The 21,542-nt window shown below is 52.9% G+C and overlaps 1 protein-coding gene across 1 annotated transcript in view; it reads right to left on the reverse strand.

The window, feature by feature from the left end:
- ADAM12 (ADAM metallopeptidase domain 12) overlaps positions 1-21,542 on the reverse strand; it is a 195,343-nt gene that overhangs the window by 12,529 nt on the left and 161,272 nt on the right. The window contains exons 13-19 of the mRNA XM_037051284.1: positions 13,089-13,197; positions 12,784-12,982; positions 10,668-10,745; positions 8,656-8,764; positions 6,053-6,188; positions 4,932-5,040; positions 3,067-3,246 (exon numbers count right to left, since the gene is read on the reverse strand). Coding sequence (XP_036907179.1) covers positions 3,067-3,246; positions 4,932-5,040; positions 6,053-6,188; positions 8,656-8,764; positions 10,668-10,745; positions 12,784-12,982; positions 13,089-13,197 — 920 coding nt within the window. The remainder of the gene's footprint in view (positions 1-3,066; positions 3,247-4,931; positions 5,041-6,052; positions 6,189-8,655; positions 8,765-10,667; positions 10,746-12,783; positions 12,983-13,088; positions 13,198-21,542) is intronic.

A 21,542-nucleotide genomic window follows, 5' to 3' on the forward strand; every position in this document is an offset into this window, starting at 1 on the left:
TTGATAGCCAATCTACCAGCAAATCATTGGTAATAGAAATATAAAAAGAGGTTCAAGGGCACCAGTAACCAAAGAGACAAAAAGAAATGAGACCTGGAGAAGATGGAGGAAGCACATCCCACCCCATTTCTCCCACTAATGACGAGAAAGTCTAGAGAAAACCCATAAGGAAACAGAAAGAGCCTCTGAAAGTTTACGAGAAGTCAGTGGACTTCAAGGAACTACCCAAGAGTGAGTTTTTGTTTTATTTATTTATTTTGGCCTCTTTAATATCTAGGCCTGGGCTCTGGAGAAGCCCCCAGTCTGAAAATGCCAATGGTGCCAGGTCAACAAAAAGCCTGGGACAAAAGTGACCCAATAACCGAGAGCCATTGTGACCGTACCTGACCTCACTCTGCCCACGGGTGAGCAGCAGAGAAAAGCCACTCCCTGCTCCCCTCCCCGGGCACCAGAGCCCTGCACTCGATCCCTCTTGCCACGGCCAGCCGCACCGCTCCCCTGGCAGAGAGACCGTGGGCAGAGCTTCCCATGGCTTTCTCATCACTTTCTCATCGCCACGGATGCCAGAAGGAAATAGAGCAATGTTTGCAAATATTGACATGAGAAAACAGTCAGCCGAGAATTCTGCAGCCAGTGAAGAGGTCCCTCAGATGTAAAGGTGAAATGAAGACATTTTCAGATGAAGGAAAACTGACAGAATTCATCGCTGGTAGGCCTGCTCTCCCGAAATTGCTAAAGGAAGTTCCCAGACACACAGGAGAGCGAACAGATAAACAGAAAGACACCGGGAATATCAGGGGTGAGGAAAGAGGAGAAAGGGTGAACACAGGAGTGCACGTGGTAGAGCAGAAATCGCAACATCTGAAGTGGTTCTCAGTGTGTAAAATGGTCACACGGAACACATCTGTGTCACGGAGGCAGAACCTGGAAGGTGGCAAAGGTTTCACATTCCTCTTGAAGTGACACAGCACTGGTCCTACAGGAGACAGTGATAAGTCTCGCACGCACTCTGTAATCCTCGGAGCGGCAGAGCTCACGCCCAGAAGACACCTGGCGATGTGAGGAGGCCCGAGCACACGGCTGCTCCGTCCAGTTGGTGGAAACCAAGACGCTGGCCCGCGGTCAGACCCACGCGACGGAGCCTCATCTAGTCCAAAGAGGCAGCAGTGCCCAGGCTGAGACACTCGGTCCTAGAACAACCATATGAAACATCCACATACAGACCTACACTCCAAAGCCCTACAGATAAATCAACTCGGGCGACTAAAAAACGTTCAGCTGACCCACAGGACTTCAGGAAGGAGCAGCACAACGAAAGTAAGAGGGGACAAACACACCAATAAAATGGCAGGCAGAAACGCTCACAGACCAGTGACTTCATCACGTGTAAGAGGCCTACACCCGCTGACGAGCAGACAGGGGCTGGCAGAACGATGGAGAAGACGCTTCCCAACTATGTGCTGTCGCCGAGGAACTCATTTCACAAATGAAAAGAGCCATACCTTGCAAATGCTAGTCAAAAATAAAGTAGTTACATGAATATGAAATGGAGCAGATTTTCGAACAGAGTACGGTACCAGAGGTACAGTACACAGGGGTCAGACGGTCAGTTTCCCCCGGAAGACGCCCCCCACCCCCCGCCCCCGACCGACCGTGTGCATCCCAAACGGAGCTTCAGAACACAGAAGAAAAGAGAGGGACTAAAAGCAGACGCATGTGTGGTTGGAAACGCCCACTCTCAGTAACGGAGGAGACACTGTGTTGTGTATGTAACCCGGGCAAAGCTCTGAAGAGCTCAGGAGGAACAAAGTCACGGGGAGACATACTGAGACGGCTGCTCTATAATAATGGGATAAAAATGAACATAAAAGTCCCGAAAAATATTGAAAGTGGTTATACCATTCTTCAACTCTGTATTTTCACTTTGAGAAATCTCCCCTCAGAGAATAAAGTGGTCCAAAATGTCTCTCTCCAGACCTTCGTATCAGAGCTCTGTATTATAGCAAAGCTTGGAGCTATCCAAACCTGGCCTCTGATGGTCAAGTACTTAAAACACATTCTGTATGCACATGAAGTGCTATTGTTAGGATAACATGTTTTAAACAGATTTTATTTATTTTTAGAGAGGGGAGGGGAAGTGAGGGAGGGAAAGGAACATCCATGTGTGGTTGCCTCTCACACGCCCCCTGCTGGGGGACCTGACCCCCAACCCAGGCACGTGCCCTGACTGAGAATCGAACTGGCGACCCTTTGGTTCCCAGGCTGGCACTCAATCCACGGAGCCACACCAGCCAGGACAGGACAACCTTTTTTTTTAAAAAAATAATTTTTAATCCTGTGGTAAATGTGAATGATTTTAAGGCAAAAAAGGAGTACATAAAGCAATGTCCATATAAAATAATCCAAATGATGTTTTCAGAATACACATAATTATAGATATATACAAAATTACTCAAAGAAAATACAGCGGATAGTCGTGAAAAGTTACCAGTGGCTACCTGTTTGTGCTTTTCATTTGCCTGTCTGCACTCCCCACCCCATGTTTCCTATTGTGAAACAATGTCATGTTCACGGTCAGAACACAGTTCCTCCCCAAACCAGCAGAGACAGGAGGCGGCATGAAATGTATCTAGTGCGGTGCTGCGTCTACTATGGAGAAGCTGAGCAGGTGGTGAACTTTCTGTAAACCACCTGGAAGACGACGAACAGCCAGAAAGCGCTCCCACGACCGCTCCCAAAGTGACCGCCCCCGTTTTGCCGTCCAGGCCTAACCGTTCCCAGCGGCTCTGCGCATATTAGCAGTGCCCTGGTTAGGACAGTAGTTGCGTGGGCACCCTCACCGCTCTGATCGCAGAGACACCCCTCACGATAACTGACAACCGTCGCACCGTTGTTACTGCACACCCAGCACTGCGCTCAAAGCTGTACTCGGACCAGCTCATCCACGCATCGGGGGGGGGCTTCCGGCAGCCCCGCAGAGGACAGCGGCCTGTCCCAGTTCAGGCATAGTGGGTCTCAGAGTCGGGACTTGAACTGCACCCGTCACGCGGGCAGCCGAGGGCCTACCTGGACCTGCCTGGGAGCAGGGGTGGCTGGCAGGGGCCTGGCAGGGACACCGGGTGCGCGGGGAGCCTGGTGGAGGGTTGGGAGCACCCGCTGAGGTGAGCTGGGCCTCGGGAGCTTCAGGGCTTTGAGGGGCCTGCTGATGTCGGTGCTCTGGCACGGCGGCAGTCTCTTGGGATTGTCCTGCAGGGTCAGAGCAAAAAGCCATGATATGAGGGTCTCACACCCATATGCTATTCCTTAAGGACAAGGCCTGGCTGACACGCCTGCCGGAACTGAAGGGGAGGTGGGGTGGGGTGAGGGGTGGAAATCAAGGAGGTGCACCGGAGGGAATGGGTCACCATTTACCTAAACTTTAAATTCTGACAGAAGTACCCCGCCACAAATCTGGAATAGAGGGCTTGGGTTCTATTTGAATTGAAAAAAACTGGTTTCATTCATGGACAAATAGGCTCAAGACACCTGAGCAAGTGCCAAGCAAGGAGACACAGGCCAGACTGAAGGAAACGGCAAAGGAGTTGTGGAAGTATGACACCGCCCAGGGCACACGGCCCCGGCGGGAACCCAGGACAGCTCCTGGTGAAGGAGCGAGGGGCGGGGGGGTGGGCCCTGGAGGCCAGGGCGGAGGTTAGGTGGAGGGCCTCTGCAGGGAGCCCCAGCCTTAGTGACAGGTGAGGACAGAGGCAGCGTGAGCCTGTGCCCCCGCCCTCCCTTCCTCCCTCTTTCCTCCCTCTCTTTCTAAAAACAGCTGTCCTGAGGTGCACTTAATGTGATTAATTGCATATATTTAAAATGTGCCGTTTGGTCCATTTCGACACATGTCCACACCCATGAAACCATCACGAGAAGCAAGATAATGAAATAATCCATCATCCCAAAGACACTCCCTGTCACCCCCACCCCCGACCTTCCCATCTCCCTCCCCTGTAACTGTGGGCCTGCTTTCTGTCACTAGTAATGAGTGCGCGTTTTCTGGAATTCCACGTAAATGGCCTCGGGGCATCTACTCCTTCCTGTCTGGCTTCTTCCACTCGGCGTCATTATCCCGAGGTTCACCACGATGTGGGGTGTGTTGGTGGCTTGTCCCTTCCAACTGTGGAGCAGCTGTCCACCACGTAAAGGTGCCAAAGTGGGTTTACCCTTCCACCGATCGGTGCCTATTGGGGTCACCCCCCGTTTCTGACTCTCAGAAATACAGCTGTTCTTGCTCTAGTCCTGTGTTCGGGGATGAAGGGTGGCCAACGCCAGTCAGGAGTGGCGGCCTCCTCTTTGGAGCCCCGCCCCCTCCACTTTCAGACCAAGGAAGATGAAATTGTTTGACGAGTCCAATAGTCACGGATTCCTGTGGGCTCATCAAAACCCTTTTGGAGATACTACGCATCGGAGTGAACTCCAGTAATAATTTATCAGGGTGGCGGGAAGTTACAAGGCAGTAGGGAGCCAGGGAGGACTTGGGGTTAAGGGTCTGGCCCCCCCAAACCAGAGTGGACAGAGCTTCCCCAGCCCAGGGCTGTGTGACTCTGGGGGTTCACTGGGGGTGACAGTGGGCCGAGGGAGCTCACCCCACTGAGTGGGTGGCATCTGAGGCCACAGGAGAGGCCTGCAGACAGGAACGTGCTTGGTGGCAGGCCCAGGGGCCTCCTGGGAGTCTGGCTGGCCTGTGTGACTGGACAGACCATGGCTCGCAATGACCTCCCTCCGTGTCCCACAGGGGACACTGCCTGCCCCAGCGGGACCTCGTAGAGGGCACTGTGACTGCCTCCCAGTCCCTGGCCACCACCTCAGGAACCCAGGTGCTGCTCTGGGTTTCGCTGCAGGGTCCATCCCACCGGAGCCAAGGCCACGTCTTCACACGCACACAGACTCACCCTGGACAGGCTGGGCTGTGCTGGCTTCCTCGTCGAGCCTTTGCTGAGGTGCAGGAGCTGAGCTTGACCCGGCCGGGGGCCGCCGGAGGGCCGGCCCGGGCGCACGCACCTGCAACGCAACCCCGCACGTGCTCACCCACCGAGGGCCTTTTCCCTCCAGCTGACTTAATTTTGTCTATTTTGTTCACTATCACACTTAAAAAAACCCCAATTTACTGTTTAAACTCCATGTGGGTAAACATGCAGAGGCAAATCATCTAATACTCTGGCAAGATTAAAAAATAAATACTAGCCCTGGCTGGTGTGGCTCAATGGATTGAGCACGAGCCTGTGAACCACACGATCGTGGTTTGATTCCCAGTCAGGGCACATCCCTGGGTTGCAGGCCAGTTCCCAGCAAGGGACTCACGAGAAGCAACCATACATTGATATTTCTCTCCTTCTCTCCTTCCCTTCCCCTCTAAAGGTAAATAAATAAAATCTAAAAAAAATAAAATAAATACTAGCCCTGGCTGGTGTGGCTCAGTGGATTGAGCACCAGCCTGGGAACCAAAGGGTCTCTGGTTGGATTCCCAGTCCAGGCAGATGCCTGGGTTGTGGGCCAGGTCCCCAGTAGGGGGACCGTGAGAGGCAACCACACATTGATATTTCTCTCCCTCTCTTCCTCCCTTACCTTCTCTCTAAAAACAATTAAATAAAATCTTGAAAGTAAATGAATACTAATTGTTTTCTCCCAAAGTCACTGTCCTGTCAAATTAGCTCTTGTAATCCACAGAATTGTAGCTCTGTGACACCTGGGAGACATTTGGTATAAAGACAGTGTTTCAGCAACCCTGCCCGAATGTGTTGGAATCAGAAGTCTGGTGCAAGCATTTTAACATCCTGCGTCTTATAAAAGTTCCTAATGCCAGGGCGGCGAGAACCCACAGGTGAGCTTCCTCGGCACCCTGCTTGCTTATGTTATAAGCAGGCAGCAAATGGGGTGAAAGGCAGTGAAAAGAGGCCGCTGGTCTGGCGGAAACATAGAGACGAAACCCTGCACTGCTTCTGCTCCCCAGAAAGTCTGCCCGCCTCTTTGCCAGGGCGCCGCTGCGCCTTGCAGAGACGACCGCGCCGGGCACCTGAGCTTCTCCACGGCGGTCTTCTTGTCTGTGAGCAGCAGGCGGATCAGCGGCTTCCTCGTGAGATAAACCGCGGATCCGGCCGTGAGGACACACAGGGCGGCCACCAGGATGGCCACGGTGAGACCTTGGTTGTCTGAAACAGAACGCGCCACACTCAGGGAAGGAGGCAGGGATGACGGAATCAGGGGAGCTTCGGACCGTGACCTTCACGGCCACACGGATATGTGGGAAAACGAAGGAAGTGAAGCCCTGTGTGGTGTTCCGAAGCTCCATCTACGTGGCCGTCACTCCCTTCTGGCCACTCTGGGAGGTGGTGGCCACAGGGAGCCCCAGTTGCGGTCCCCTCAGCAGGACGGTGCAGTGGTCCCCGAAGCAAATGCGCCCCAGCCCCTGTCACGCACATACCACCCCAGCTCCTTCCTCCTCTCACTCTTCAGGGTCAGAGCCTGGTTTATTTTTTATTTTCCCATTTCTTTAGACCAAGACTCCCTATTTCTGGACATTGTCAAATTAGAAGGAAAAAAACAGAAAAGAACAAAAAAACCAAACCCAGACCCCGTGAGATGCCCACAGGGTCTGTTTTATGTCAGGGACCTGAAGCCCAGCTTCTAGGGACAAACCCTTCTTCCGGGAGGATGCAGTTTACCTTCTCCACGGAAACATCGCCTTTCCTGTGACTTGACCCATTTCATTTTGGACGGGACACCACGGCCCCTCCACGTGTGGAAAGGTGCAGGGGGGCCTGGGGCAGACGCTCAGGGCCGGGCTCACAGGGCCTCTGTCTGCGTTTCAACAGGACTGAACCTCCCCAGCTCACAGATCTCATACATCGGTCCCTGGTCCCCTGCCAACAACAGTCAGGGTGGGCGGCACATAGTAGGTGCATGGTCGTCCTTTTGGGCTGCTGCTTCTGTCATCCAGGCAGCCCACTGCCGCCTCTGACCGGGGTGTCCAGCTGGCTGCAGAGCAGAGTGACATGGTTCCCACCGCGGGGGGAAGGCCTTCACGCCCTCCCTGCCTCTGGCCCCCAGCTCCGACCAGCAGGTCCTATCAGGGACGCACAGCCTTGAGCTGCACGTCCTTACCCAGGTGCCTGCTGGCCCTCCCGCCTCTCCTCCAAGCCCTCTGAATGCCTTGGCCTACTGGAGCACACACGGAGGCGGGCAGGGTCCTGTGGCATTTAAATGGAAACCTTGCTCTTTGGCTAGAACAAACACTTTAAGTCACATTAGAAAATGAAGGTGCAGCAAGAGGCCAGTCATCAGGCTGAGACGTCAGTGAGGGACAGGGACACTGGGCCTCCTTGCTACCCCTGGAGTAGATGCTACTGGAGGCCGAGACTCTATGGTCCTTCCTCCCCCTGCTGTGGGGCCTGGCCTGAGAGGCGGTCACCTGGAGCTTTCCCAGAGGCTGAGATGTGTCCACAGTTCAGCAGGGTGACCACTGATGCACTGTCCTTCTTTAGGACACTGTTTCTACAGATGTGCCTGCTGTGTGTGTGTAGTGGGGGTCCCTCCCTCCCGAAAGCTGTGTTCACTGCCTGGCCCACGGAGCAGTGTTGTGTCTGTTGTCATGGAAACAATGGCAAAGCCACAAATTCAACCTGGCTTGGGGATGGTGATGTCCTTTGCAGCAGCGCTGGTCACCATGAGACTGTCTTGGGGTTCAGGTGAGCACCAGGTGGCAAAACCTGGAGGCTGGGCGAATTCCCACCTGCTCCCGGGGCTCCAGCTGTGCTGAGTTGGCTCTCCGCACCTTTTGTCTTGTGTTTTTCTCTGTACAAGGGACATTGCTCAGACTTGCCCCTTAAGTGCCTGGCAGGAGCTCAGACAAGAGAGCACTGCACTGGGGGCATTTCTCAATGTCACCTAAGATGAAGAGGGCAGAGGGTTCAGGCGCAGCCCCGGTCAGAAGTGTCTTTGGGGGTAGACAGGCCTGTGTCCTAATCTTAGCCATGGGACTCTGGGCAGGTTACTTAGTGTCCCTGAGCCTCTGGTCCTTTATACGGAAAGAATAATGCTGAACTCGGAATCCTGTAAGGACTGGGTGAGGTAACGCACAGGAAGTGCCCTGTGTGGCACCGGCACGTAAGAACTGCTCGGTAAACAGGAGCCGCCGCTGCCGCCGGGCGCATGCCCTTTCTGAAGAGGAGGGTGTCAGAGTCTTAGAGGCAATAAGCTCCGGTCAGAGTCTTAGAGGCAATAAGCTTCCCGCCTCTTGGCCCTGCTGGTCTTGACCAAGCCCTTTGAGGGGACAATGACGTGCATGCCCATTTGGCACTCTGCTGTAGAAGTGACCTCAGTTAAGAAAAATGCCACAGGCTAAAAACTGGCAAACTCAGCTCCCCCAGCCAAAGCAGTGCGAGGGGCCTCCAAAAAGACTGGGAGAGGACAATGGGGAATTTGGGAACAGAGAGAGACCTCAGGCTGTGTCAGGCCCAGGTGGGGTCCCCACTGGGTTTCCTGTTCCTGGGGGTCTACACCTACAACCGCAACCCCCCCTGTCCTCCTTGGAAAGCTCCTCCCACCCTGGCCTCCCACTGCCCCCACTCCCCACAACTCAGCACCCCTCCCTCCCCCAGATGTGCTCTCCCCACCAACCTGCTTGCCGGATGGGGCCACTGTCTACGCTTCCTCCGAAGCCGAACTTGTCACAGAAGGGGGGCGCCCAGTGGGCCTCACAGTGGCAGTTCTTCCTGTTGTTACACACCTTTCAGGGCAGCCGGGGAGAAGCGCATGAGAGGCAAGCAGAGTTAGGGTGCCCTGTCCCCCAGGGCAGAGGCGCCATGGCCCAGCAAAGGCCCTGAGGCCCGAGCCCCCCTCAACACCCGCAGAGCCGGACTCAGTAGATGTCACTGTGAGAATAAGCCCCGAACGCCAATGACACTGAACACCAGGGCCTGGGGCTGCACGTGTCACCCGCACCTGTTACTTCACCTGCCTGTTTGCAGCTGTTCAGGGAATTGTGACCACAGATAGGGCCTCTCGACTCCCCCCACTGCTCCTCAACCCCTGAGTCCCTCTACTTACATCCAGGAGCACCCTCTGCAGCCCCCAGTCTGGCCCAGATGAGAGGCCTTCTCAGGGGTGAAGAGGGACTCTGCGTTGGGACATGGCGTCCAAACCCTTGGGTGTCTCAGGCCTGACGACTCTGGGCACCTTCAGACAGGAGGCTGGATGGCTGGGGTCCCAGAGTGGGCCCACGGCACGGCCATGGGGACCCTCCCACTATACCTGCTCCCTGTCTCCTGCTCAAAATGCCCGCTTCCTCCCCGCAGAGCCTCCTGGTGGCTGTTCCCTGCAGGGCTCCAGTCCCATACAGTGGGCACAGCCAGCGAAGACCATTGTCCCCCTGGAACAAGAAGATGGTTCTCCTGTGACAGGGAAGGCACCCCCAGAAAGCAGGAGGAAGCCCCGAACAAGGAGCTAACATGGAGGCCAGGGCCCTGCCTGGATGGGCCCGCTCCAGCTCACCTGGTTACCACGGCGACAGCCAGCCCCAGCCAGGGTCCCTGTTCTATTCGCTGCTGTGACGTGTGATTACTAAACTGCTATGTGAGCCGTTCGAATAGGAGCCCAACAACAAGAGGGCGTTATTCCTCTGAGAATGAGGTTGTATGCTTTGGGGACGCTGGGAAAACCCAGTCACTAAAAAAGAACTGTGAGGGATTTGGAGGGGGCGGGGCACCTGCAAAACGACCGGGACGCTGCAGGAGGCAGGCCGGCTTCTGCACGCAGCCTGCTCCTGTGGCCAAGTCTCCCTCCCACTCGGAGAAACAGACCCTGGGTCAAAAAGGAATGCCGTCAGAAAGGAATCCGGGACCCGGCAAAGACGCAGAGATCCAGTCCCCACTGACGGCTCCCCTCCCATGAGGGGTTGGCACTGTCGTCTTTCATGGTGACGGTAATTTTCTGAAAACCCCCTAATTCTATGTTAGAATCATGGGTGAGTGTCTACAAGTTCTAAAAATAGAATTCAGAGAATGACTTCTATAGAAAAAGTTTCAGAGAAACAAATGAACCACTGGCAAATCAAGATGAACATAGTTTCATTGGAAATAATTAAGCCCATCAGGAAAATAAATTATGTTTTAAATAATAGAGTCTTCTTCTCTCCAAAAGATTCTCTGAACTAAAATAACAGCCTTCGTGCGTTGAAACCCATTGCCTGGGATTTCAAGAACATGTGGTCAGTATCCTGTCTTCTTTGTTTTAATGCCTCTTGGAGCTTCATTCCTTTCGGAAGTGTTTCAGTTCGGGCACATTCTGAATCTTGGTTGTAAAGGGAACAGCTCTGTTTGAAATATTATTGCAAAACTCTGCATGAAGGATGGTTGCTTTTAAAATTGGTTTGAAAATGACAAAGTCTCTTTTCAACAAAAAAAATCACAGAATGTTAATTGGAAAGTTAATTACTGCGCGATCTAATTTTTTGTTAAATAAAAATCACATTTGTCATGCCGCGTAAAGGTCAAGGGAAATTAATGTCTTTTGAAGAACACACAGAGGAGACCCCGCTCTATTTTTAAAAAGTCACGGATCGGGGGGAACTTGACACAGAGGCGGCGCCTAACTGGCCACGACCGGCTGGAGGGAGGTGCCCGTCTACTCACCCCTCTGCTGTGGCACTGCTTTGCACACTCGTGCACGCCGAAGACACTGATGTTTTGACACTGACGGTTGAGGCAAATCTATAGGAGGAGGAAAACACAGCACACGCTTCAGGACCTCGGTGGGCACACGCGCGTGCGTGCACATCTGCAGGTGTAAGATGAGAAAGTGAAGGGAAGTTTGGGGAGGAGGACCTTCCTGCTAACTGGGTGGCGCTCAGGGGGGCGTGTCTCCTGGGACGTGGACGCATGTCCCGCCTGACGCCCGCCTCCACACTCAGCCCACTTCGGGACTCGGACCGCTGAGAACACCATCGAATTCTTTCTGGCATTTTATATGGTTTCAGTCGATCCAGAAATTATCACTGATTTTCCCATAATTTTTGCTTAGAGCGGGCAATGACATCTGCGTTTGGCAGCATTGCCCCTCCATTACAAGATCCAAGAGAGGGCGAGGTACAAGGTACCCATGTGGGCAAGGAGACCAGGAGGGCGGGGCTCAGGAACCTTGTCTGGGGGGTGGGGAAAGGCAGGAGCCCCTCCAAAACACCACCGACAAGTGCTACCACTGGTGACGTAAGCTGCCCACCGCAATGCGTGGCGGAGGAAAACAGATGGTCCGCTCGTACTTATGGAGCCTTTGCAGAAGCAGCTCTTTGCTGAATGACACCGGGAGGCTTGAGAGCATTTTCTTTCATTTCAAAGATGCATAACCTACTCCAGACTCAAGGGATCAGGCCCTTGACCTCCCATAAGACGCTACAGATTAGTGGAGTCGATGGAGGAGAGACTAATTTTTCCCTTGCAGAAGCATTTTTAATCACGTGGAGCCTTCCCAGGGGAAGTTCACCATCCAACCCAAACAGCCTTGGTCAGGCACAAATCATGCAGCCCTGGGGGCTGGCGGCAACCTTGGCCAAGGGGACTATCACATTCCAGCTGATAGAAGAAATGGTCTGAGACAGCAGTGACATGCGGGGCCCGCTCTCCTCCAAACCCACAGATAAGGTGACAGAGGCTCTCGAAGAATGCCATGGGGTGCAGAAGCCAAAGCCAAGGCACACGGGACATGGCGTGTGGAGAAAAAACCTCATTTCTAAACAGATCCTCGGAACCTCCATGCTCGGGTGCACCTGCCCTGGCCGTCCCGACTACAGCTTTGGAGATGGGGCCGTTCTAACGCCAAGGCCTGCCTGTGCGTGAGCTGGCGTGTGTGGCGGAGGAGACAGCCAGCGCGTGTGACATGTTCCACGCGTCACTCGAGTTCTTCGGGGACCGTTTGTGGTTCAGGGTGTAGGAGGGACGGGGGTCATAGGGGCATTTCTGCCAGGAACTCTGCTGAAGGGGCTGCATGGGTGTCTGTCTCCTCTGTGGCCTCCCTGTGAGCGATTTCATCATCATTTTGAAAACAGCGTCCTCAAAAAGCAGGTGGGGGCTGGTTCACCTTTGTTCCTGTGGTCATTTAGTCTGATGAGAAACTACGGCGGGAAAAATAAATGTGGCAGCAGGTGGAAATTTCAATTTTGTTTTTAAAATTTGGATTTTATTTCTAAACCCTAAACTATCCGTCTACCTTTCTCCCTGGACTCCAAAGAACTCTCTTTCAGCCTGAGGGGGACCCTACGTCTTCCTCTTCTCTCTCCTCCCCTCCCCTTACCCCTCCACTCCTTGTCTATCTTCTCCTGGTGGTGGGGGGCGTCTCTGAAAATACATCTGACTTCCCAGCGCACCCCCCAGGTGAGAACAAGACCCCAAGGACCCTGTGCCAGAATCCAAGGCCATGTTTCCAAAAACAATACAACAGCTGCTGAGTTTCCTCCCAAAGTAATTTCTGGCTGCAAACCCTCATGGCACCCAGGGTATAGAAATGACTCATTAACACTAAAGGACTGAGGAAACAAGCTTGATTTCCCCAAATCTGCATCTCAATGGATGGCCCGGGGTCTAACATTTATGGATGTTTTCTTTTAGGAGCAAAGAACTGGATTCAGGAGAGGGAAGGGACTTGCAGGAAAACAAACCAACCTCATAACTCAGTTCTCGGACAAGACATTTCTCAGTGGGCCTCGCTCCAGACTCACACTTACGATGCAAGTGAGCACCACACTTTGGGCCTTACTTTCCCGTCTGCGCACTTCGTGCCGGCAAGCACCAGCCCCGGGTCCGGCACGTCGTCGCCCAGGTACACATGGGTCCCTCGGCACAGGATCCGGCCTCCCTCCTGCAGCGGGATATTCGTTTCTATGGAAACGGCATTGGTACCAATGACTGGCCGGCTGGCACCTCCTTGACACTGGATTTTTCCACATTTGGCGTCTCTGGAAGGGCAAGAACAGACAGTCCCCCAACAGGACAGAGAGCTGGAACCAGCCGTCCGCCATGTGGGACGCTCAGCGGGATGGTGGTGAGGACGCAGGTCCCTACCTCATCTCACACTTGGCGAAGGAACTCCTGGAGTCTTTGCCGCAGTTGCCGTAAGGGTCGCCTGCAGAGTTGACTCTCTCAAAGCAGATCCCAGGGGCAGGTTTTGCACCTGAAACAAGAGCAAAGCAGCATGGTCATCGTCGGCCAGTGGCTTTGGTGTTTTCCTCTGAATGGCACTGGCTTGTGGGTTCCGGGGAGGAGTGTTCTGTGCTCAGAGGACTGGCACCTGGTGTCCTGGCTGACTGCCGACAGGAGGTGGCTGGTGGCAGCCCAGCCTGCTCTCTTGGCTCAGCTCCTGGCCAAGCATGAGTTCCCTAGCTCAGGGGACAAGGCCTGGCTGGAAGGCTGGACCCAACGCGTATGGAGAGTGAGTGGCTGGCTGGAAAAGGCGGCAGCTGGTTCTCCTTCGCCACATCCCACACGGTGCTGGTGAAAAAATGCAAGCTCTAGCAGGTTCCAAAGAGCAATGATGACTGACGTGGGCAAGCAAAGAGAGAGAGAGAGCAAATGAGAGCTCGGCCACCTCACAGCACGCTTTCGGTCCCTGAAGCTCCCTGTGTTTGCAGGGCAGAGATTCCTGGGAGTCCACGGAGACGCAAAGCCTGACAGTCATTTTTCCCCAGGTGACAGTGCCCATAGACAGGGACATGGGAGGCAGGGAGCTCAGGAAATGGCCGCTTTGAGCACATCTGCGGACCAGTGACAGAGAGAGCAGACAATTGGGTTTGTGATGCTGAGGCTTTGGAGGGCTCTCAAATCCTGTGCGGAGGGCTCTCAGTGGGTGACCACATGAGAAACTCAGGAAACCAGACCACATTCCTCAGCAAAAACCATGCCCTGTGGTGTGGCCGGGCCCTGCCCCCTCTCCCACATGGTGTCATGTCTGGGTGCTTCCTGCCACGTCACTTCCGACTGTCAGGATGCCGCTCCCAGCTCTGGGGGGCTCCCCTCCCCTCCCGAGGGGACTGTTGACTCTTTAAGACAGCGACCTATTGGAGGGTAAGGCCCTCTCCTTCCAGGAAACAGAAGGTGCTCTTATTACTAAAAACATCCATCTTTCCCTGGCCTGTACCGATTCCTCTTCACCAGCCACCAGCAGACACCGTCAGCATCTCACGAAAACAAAGAAGCAGACAGACAAATGGAACCAAACCGAGCCCTGGTAGCAGCTGAGGTCAGTAATGTGCTCAGCCACTGCTGCCCGCCACCCCAGTCTCTGACGTATTCCTGAGAGCCCCCCCCCCCCCCCCGCCGTCTCCTTTTTAAGGCGTCACCTCAAACCGGACCCATTTTGTGGACAGAGGCAAGGCCGCGGCTCCTCGGGTGCACATCTTTCATTGCCCCCCCTTTGCACACCGTGTGGCTTCGGCCCGACCTGCTTGGCGTCGGCCCCTGGTGGGCCCTTCCCTCCACATTGAGCCCCTTATCCATCTACATCTACTTAAAGGAGGAGGGAGGGACGGGGAGGGTGAGCCTCCGCGTGGAGCCTGCACTCTGTCACTTAAATTAACCCTGTTTGACGGCATTTTGATCAAAGTGCTGGGACTCGATCGATCAAAGCGGCTTGAAAGAACTGGCATCTAGAACACCAGGAACTCAACGGTTGTTTATTTGCAAGGACCCTGTGTGTTCCCTGCCTGTCTGTCTGGCTTTGTCTCCCCTTCTCCCCTTCCTTCCTCCCTCCCTCCCACCCTCCCATCCTCCCACCCCAATGCAGGCTTCCACTGCACACACAGGCTTTTCCGGCGCTTACTGTCCGCCAGGCTGGGAACACAGTGGTGACCAATTTGGACAGACATCCTGCTTGCTTTAGAGTTGCGAGAAGAAACATAAAAAAACATAGGTGGCTGCCTTCCTCTGTGGCGGTGTGGTGGGAGTACCATGGGGGGGGGGAGAACTCCGGGGTTGGGGGGGCGCCCGGCCTCTGTTTTAGACAGGCAGTCGGGGAAACCCCTCCGGGATGGATGGCTTTCCTCAGCGCTCCGAAACTGCTGCTGTTTTTACTGGGGTGGGGTACGGGGGCGAGTGGCGAGAGGTGGAGGCTGGGGCAGAACTGTTTACAAAGCTCCCTCTCGCCCAGGGGCGTGGTGGTTTCTCCTTTGGAGTCTCCAAGCTGGGATGGGAAATCTTACGTGAATGTTTAAAGGCTGAAGGGGTGTGAAATGCACAGGGTGCCCTTTAGAAACGTGTGCCTGTGAGCAGTGGTGACTCTATCCTGATAGCTACATGTCCTGCAGCGCCTGCTCCAATTCCAGGCTGCAGGACCGTGCCAGGCAGGCTTCCAGGCCACCTCCTGGGGCCAGCGAGCTCCCAGCAAGAGGCTGGGCACAGCTCAGCATGACCTCTCCCGGCCCCCCTCCCAGGGGACAGAGGCTGCGCAGTTGGGAGCTTGTAACAATGAACTGCAGCCTAGGAGACACGGGGTTGTTCCAGTGTTTATTTCACTGGACACTTCTCCCCTCTTCCCCTTTCTAGGAACAAAGCCCCTCTTCTTATGGGAAATCCATTTGATTGGGTGGGGCTCCCTCTCCCTCCCCAACGCCAAAAGGATGAGCATAAGATTCAAGTCTGGGCCCCGAGAGGGCTCCACGCCGCAGTGTTGTGGGGCGGGGTCAGTGCCAGCACAGGGCTGCAGGCTGGCCACCGGTGTCTTCACTGCTGCAGCCTGCTGGGGGAGGTTCTGGGCCACTGTGCCCCTCCCCACTCGGTCCTTCGGGCCTCTCCCAGAGGCCAAGGTGAACCTCCCTTCTCTCGTCCCTCCTGTAGGGCTGTCCCCTCCTCATCTGGGTGCTTGCTTTTGCCTCTTCTGATGTCTGGAGGACAGGGTTGGTTCTCTGGCCTGAGCAGAGTAGGTGCATGCCAAGAATGAGTGAGTGAAAAGCCACTGGAAAAGCCATCATCCTCCCCAGAGGAAGCCACCTGTGACTTCTGTGGAGCAAAGCTTCCTGGTGTATGTCGTCTGTGACTCCGGATTTTCATGTAGTCATTCACGTCAACTGAATCATTATTGTGCTGATTACCAGGAAAGGAGATACAAGGTCACGAAAGGCAGACATTTGACTTGCTGCAAAGAGCAGTGGTCATTCCCCGGGAGCTTATGCAACGTAAGAAACCTTTCAAGCAGGAAATCCTCTTTCTGGGGGCTCAGTGCCGGGCTTGGGAGCAGAGGCAGCTCTGCCTGAGAGATAACATCAGCACAGGGAATGGATGTGAAGACACAAACCCAGAGAAAAACTCCTGAGTGTCCATGTGTTCAGAATCTGCTGATGCCAGTTAGGATAGTGGTCTGGTCCCTGAATGGTCCATCTTTGATAAGGCGCAGGCCTCGCCTCGCCGCTGCAGGGAGCGGAGGGTGCTCAGGTGAGCCTCCCCTCAATGGGCGTGGCCAGTCACTGCTGCTCCCTGGACAGGGCCCTGCTGGGGCTCCAGGTGGCTCAACTGGCATCCCAGGTGAGCTGCCCAGAAGAGGACAAGGTCCCGGTGGAGTGGGTCCTTCTGCACGTTGTCCAGGTGCAGGTAGAAACTACCTGAGGTTAAATCACGGGGACAGGCTCGTCCTAACCACGCAGAACCTGAATGGGGATGTAGGCCTGCGCATGTCTGACCGCACCCCGCACCCCGTCTTCCGCCAGCACTTGGCGTCCCGGCACACTCGCAGCACCCTGTGGGGATCAGGCTGTACCGGCACCCACCGCACCAGGACAGCGTGTTTGAAACGAACGTGCAATTTTGACACAAGGGTCCAGAGACCCCATTTGCTGACACCGCTTATTTGGGCGATTTGGCCGCAGAGACGGCCACATGCACACTAAGGACCAAGAGGGTGCGTCTCAAGAGGAGGATCCGCGCTTTGGACAGTGCTCATTGGTATAGGAAAGTGGGACTTGAGATTCCTTTTTGGTTGCTTGCACACACTCTGGAGTGGGCGCAGAGTGCTGTGAGTCTGTGTGGGTGATGGCAGCTGGCTGCGAACCCTGCTACTTGCTCCTGGCTGGGAATCCTGCTACCTTTCCCAGCTGGGGGATGGAAATAAAGCCACGTGGTTTCGTCACCTCAGTTACCCCCAAGTAGGAGGAGCAGCAAGCGCGACATCTGTTTTCTTTTAAAGATCGGACTTCCTGTAAGAGGAATAAAGAAGAAAATGTCGGCGACTTCCACCCACTCCTCCGCTGTTATAAGGCGCTGGTCTGGGTTCTGTGTCACTGCTTTTCCAAATGTTTATCTTCACATCTTCGTGAAGATAAGAGGCTTCATGTCTATTTCTTGAAAAAGAAATGACACTTTAAATATATATTTTATCGATGGCACGATTATAGTTGGCCCATTTTTCTCCCTTGGCTCCCCGCCACTTGGTACCCCATTCCCTCTGGCAATTCCTCCCCACCAAGTTGATGTACATGGGTCACGCACAGATCATATTTTGTCATGTGTAATGCACACTCTTTTGTTCAAATTTCTGAGAGAAAAATAAGGATGCGCATTATACATGGGTATAATGATTACATACCATGGGTGTAAAATACTCTCATGCATACTTAGCACAAAAACATGGGTGCCCTTATACACGGTAGCACATTATACCTGGCAAAACACAGTAAGTTCTTTATCTACTTCACTTCCTATGCTGTTCCTAACGTGCCCCGCCTTATTCTGTCCCTACGGACTCGTCCTTCTTAATCCCTGCACCTTTTCTCCAGTCTCTCCGTTCCCCCTCCCAGCTGATGACCCTCCAGAAGACCTCCATACCTATGATTCTGTTTCTGCTCTGCTTGTTTGCCTAGTTTGTCTTTTAGATTTAATTGTTGATAGTTGTGAATTCATTGTCATTTTAATGTGCATAGTTTTGATCTTTTTCTTAAATAAATCCTTTTAACATTTCTTAAAATAATGGCTTGGTGATGGTTAACTCCTTTAGCTTTACCTTATCTGGGAAGCACTTTATCTGCCCTTCCATTCTAAATGATAGCTTTTCTGAGTAGAGTAATATAGGTTGTAAGTCGTTGCTTTTCACCACTTTGAATACTTTTTGGCAGTCCCTTTCAGCCTGCAAAGTTTCTCTTGAGAAATCAACTGACAGTCTTATGGGAACTGCCTTGTAGGTGTCTATCTGCTTTTCTCTTGCTGCCTTTAAGACTCTCTATCTTCAGCCTTCAGCATTTTAATTGCGATGTGTCTTGGTGTGGTCTTCTTTGGGTCCAACTTGTTTGGGACTCTCTGTGCTCCTTAGACTTGTATGTTTATTTCCTTCATCAAATTATGGAAGTTTGCCTTCATTATTATTTCAGATAGGTTTTCAATTTCTTCCTCTTCTTCTTCTCCTTCCGGCACCCCTATGATTCGGGTGTTGGTGTGTTTGGAGATGTCCCAGAGGCTCCTTAGGCTGTCCTTTTTTTTTAATTCTTTTTTCTTTTTTCTTTTCTGGTTGAATGTTTTTTTCTTCCTTATGTTCCAAATCATTGATTTGATTCTTGGTTCCCTGTAAATTTTTCTTTATTTTACTTAGTGTAATCTTCATTTCTGCCTGAGTCTTTTACATGCTGTTGAAGTACCCAGTGAGTTCTGTGAGCATCCTAATAACCAGTGTTTTGAACTCTGCCTCTGTCAGATTGCTTACCTTCACTTAGTTTGCCTCTTTTTCTGGAGTTCTTGTTCTGTTCTTTTATTTGGGCCATATTTCTTTGTATTCCCATTTTGGCTTGGTGTGTGGTGTCAGGATCGAGGGACCCCTCCTGATTTTTACTCACCACACGTGGGTGTGGGACAGCCTGTTCTGTGTCTCTGCCCCTCTTACCTGTCTGGATGAATGTATCCTCTTTAATTCCTTGGATGTTGGACTTCCATACAGCTTGATTTTCTGATGACTGTGGGTGATACTTGTTTTGTAGTCCAGCTGTAATTTTTGCTCTGGTTGTGCAAAGAGGCGTGCCATGTTTACCTACATCCCCATCTTGACCGGAAGTCTCAAAAATGGCTTGTTTTCTTTCTGCTACTTTATTACATCAATTTACAGCCTTTGAATTCTTAATGATGGAATACTTAGATGTTTTGCCGTTATCAAAAGATGAAATTTAACTTTCAGGGGGAATTTTGACATCCTACTGTATTTTATAATTATCCATGAAGTGATAGGTTTTAATTACCAGTTTCATCTTCAGAGTGATGTAACTTGTATTTATAATCATAGTTTGGAAGTTCCCAATGTCATCATATCTTTGAGAGAGACATGATGACATCTTGAATTAGGCGCACACTCTGCTTGATTGAATCTTTCCTTAAAATGACTGCATTACGCAAATGAACTTCTCCAATTCAGTCCAATCGGCTCCTTCCTCCCTGTTCCTAGTCTCACTAACCCGCATCACTAACACTCACAGACACAGGCATCTGTAAACAACTGAATGCCGCCTCACTCTCTCCATGTCTCTCTCTCTCTTCTCCAAATTGACCCCTGCATCCATCAGAAAATGAAGTCCAAATGAACAAATCATTTCTTTCCCAAACAGAGGGACAAAAGGGACAGTTTTTTGACTCCTAAACAACGAGACTCTTGGAAAAATCATCTGTAGCCATCGTAGTTGAAGAGGATGAGTAAAAGCACTGCCCCAGGTGTCTCCGAATAAGCCAAACTCATTTAAACGGGTCTTGCAGCCCTGGCTGGGTAGCTCAGTTGGTTAGAGCATTGTCCCGATACACCAACGTTGTGGGTTCAATCCTTGGTCAGGGCACATAAAAATCAACCAATGAATGCATCAGTAGGTGGAGCAATGAAAATGGATGTTTCTCTTTCTGTCTGTCAAATCAACAACAAGATCAACCAGCCTTGCCGATAAACACTGACTATTTTTCCACCATGAAGAACTGCCTGGCTACCTCCCACTGCATGCCAGGTGGCGCCGGATCCGGTGTGGGACAGAAGGGAGCGTACCCCAGGCCTGCCCCGATGCAAACTGTTCGTGGCTGGCCACACGTGGTTATCCGTGAGGTGAACGTCCACGTGATGTTCGCAGGGACCGTGCTAGCAGGTCAGAGAAGCAGCGTTGGCCACAGTCAATGTTCTGCTCCCGGAAAACTCTCCCTTGCCGTTGTGGGAGGGATGGAGGCCGGGCCGCGCTGACAGAACGTCTCTGCGGCTGTCAAGACTAAGCCAGACAGACTCAGCTAACTGCACGTCCCAGCTTGAACGTGTATGTGTTTGACATCAAGACACAAAGTCTTGAGATACAAGATTTGTGGGAGAAAACTCGGGGAGGGAAAAAAGATAAACTCCTGGCCAGGAAGATCAACATCAACAATAATCATTTGAAAAACAAACAAAAGACCCCAGAAACTCTGAAGAGGTTCTAAAAGTGTGTTACTTTGCCAGCTAGGAGGTGCAGGCATGTGTTTTGAATTTTTATCCTTTTATTTGTAGAAAGATTTGCTAGCAAGACTGTTTTATTAAAGTGTCATGCCGGGTCGAGGCACGCCCATTCCACGAGGGAATGGTTAGCCGCAAGAAGGGCTTCGTCCGGCCAGTGCTTGGATGGCCGGAGCTGGAGAGTGAGCAACTGACTGGCTTCCCGAGTGGAACCGGAGAGCCCTGGGTGAGTCAGAACTTGGCTGTGTGACCTGGGGGCAAACGGCTGGGCCAGCTCAGCAGGAAGTAAGGACTCCTGGAGCTGAGAGCACTTGCTAATGCCTGGGGAATGAGATGTTGCAAATGAATCCCTGACCATAAGTTTCCTGTTTCTGAGCTGTTTCTGAGCCATTTCCCTGAGAGCACATTCAAACCGACTGCTATCACGCAGCGTTCTAGGGCTCCCGGCCGGTGCATCCAGCTGGCGCGGGGTCTGGCCGAGGACGCTCCCGCCACCCCCGGCAGGCACTCAGGGACTGTGGGAAGTCTGTCACCCTGGCGGAATCAGGCAGGGCTCTTGAGTCAGCGTCCCACAACAACAGGGCGGCGCGAGCATCTCACTGAGGAGGGAGTGGGGGTAGCAGATGCTGCCCTGGCTCTCCGGGCCGTAGGCCAAGCTCTGGACAAGCAGAACTGCCAGCTTTTCCCTGGCACGGCTGGTGGTTTGTGTGTGCCCCGGCCCCTGCCACTCTGTGTACAGGAAATAGCCTCCCTTGACACCCTGGCAAATGACAACTCCAGGGCAACTTCATCTATGAGGCCTTCCTGGTGGGCTGCACGCCCCATCCTCCACCCTATCATAGCCTCACTATAGCCCCGGGCCTTGAGGGTCTTGCTCACTGCACTGTGATCTTCCTGCAAACACAGTTCCATCTGATTTATAGAGTTTTGATGTTGCGTGTACCAGGCACCGAGCACCTAGCCTGTAGTGAAGGTGACAGATTACATAAAAGAGATACCAGGCCACGTCAGCGGGCAGCAGTATACCCAAGGGCTCGGCACCTCGCTCTCCCCACTGCTCAATGAGCCACGACAAGGCTGCGTGGTCTGCTGAAGCG

The sequence above is a fragment of the Sturnira hondurensis genome, unplaced genomic scaffold (genome assembly GCF_014824575.4).
Source record: "Sturnira hondurensis isolate 20B ecotype Veracruz unplaced genomic scaffold, ASM1482457v3 Scaffold0007208, whole genome shotgun sequence".
Taxonomy (NCBI): Eukaryota; Metazoa; Chordata; class Mammalia; order Chiroptera; family Phyllostomidae; genus Sturnira; species Sturnira hondurensis.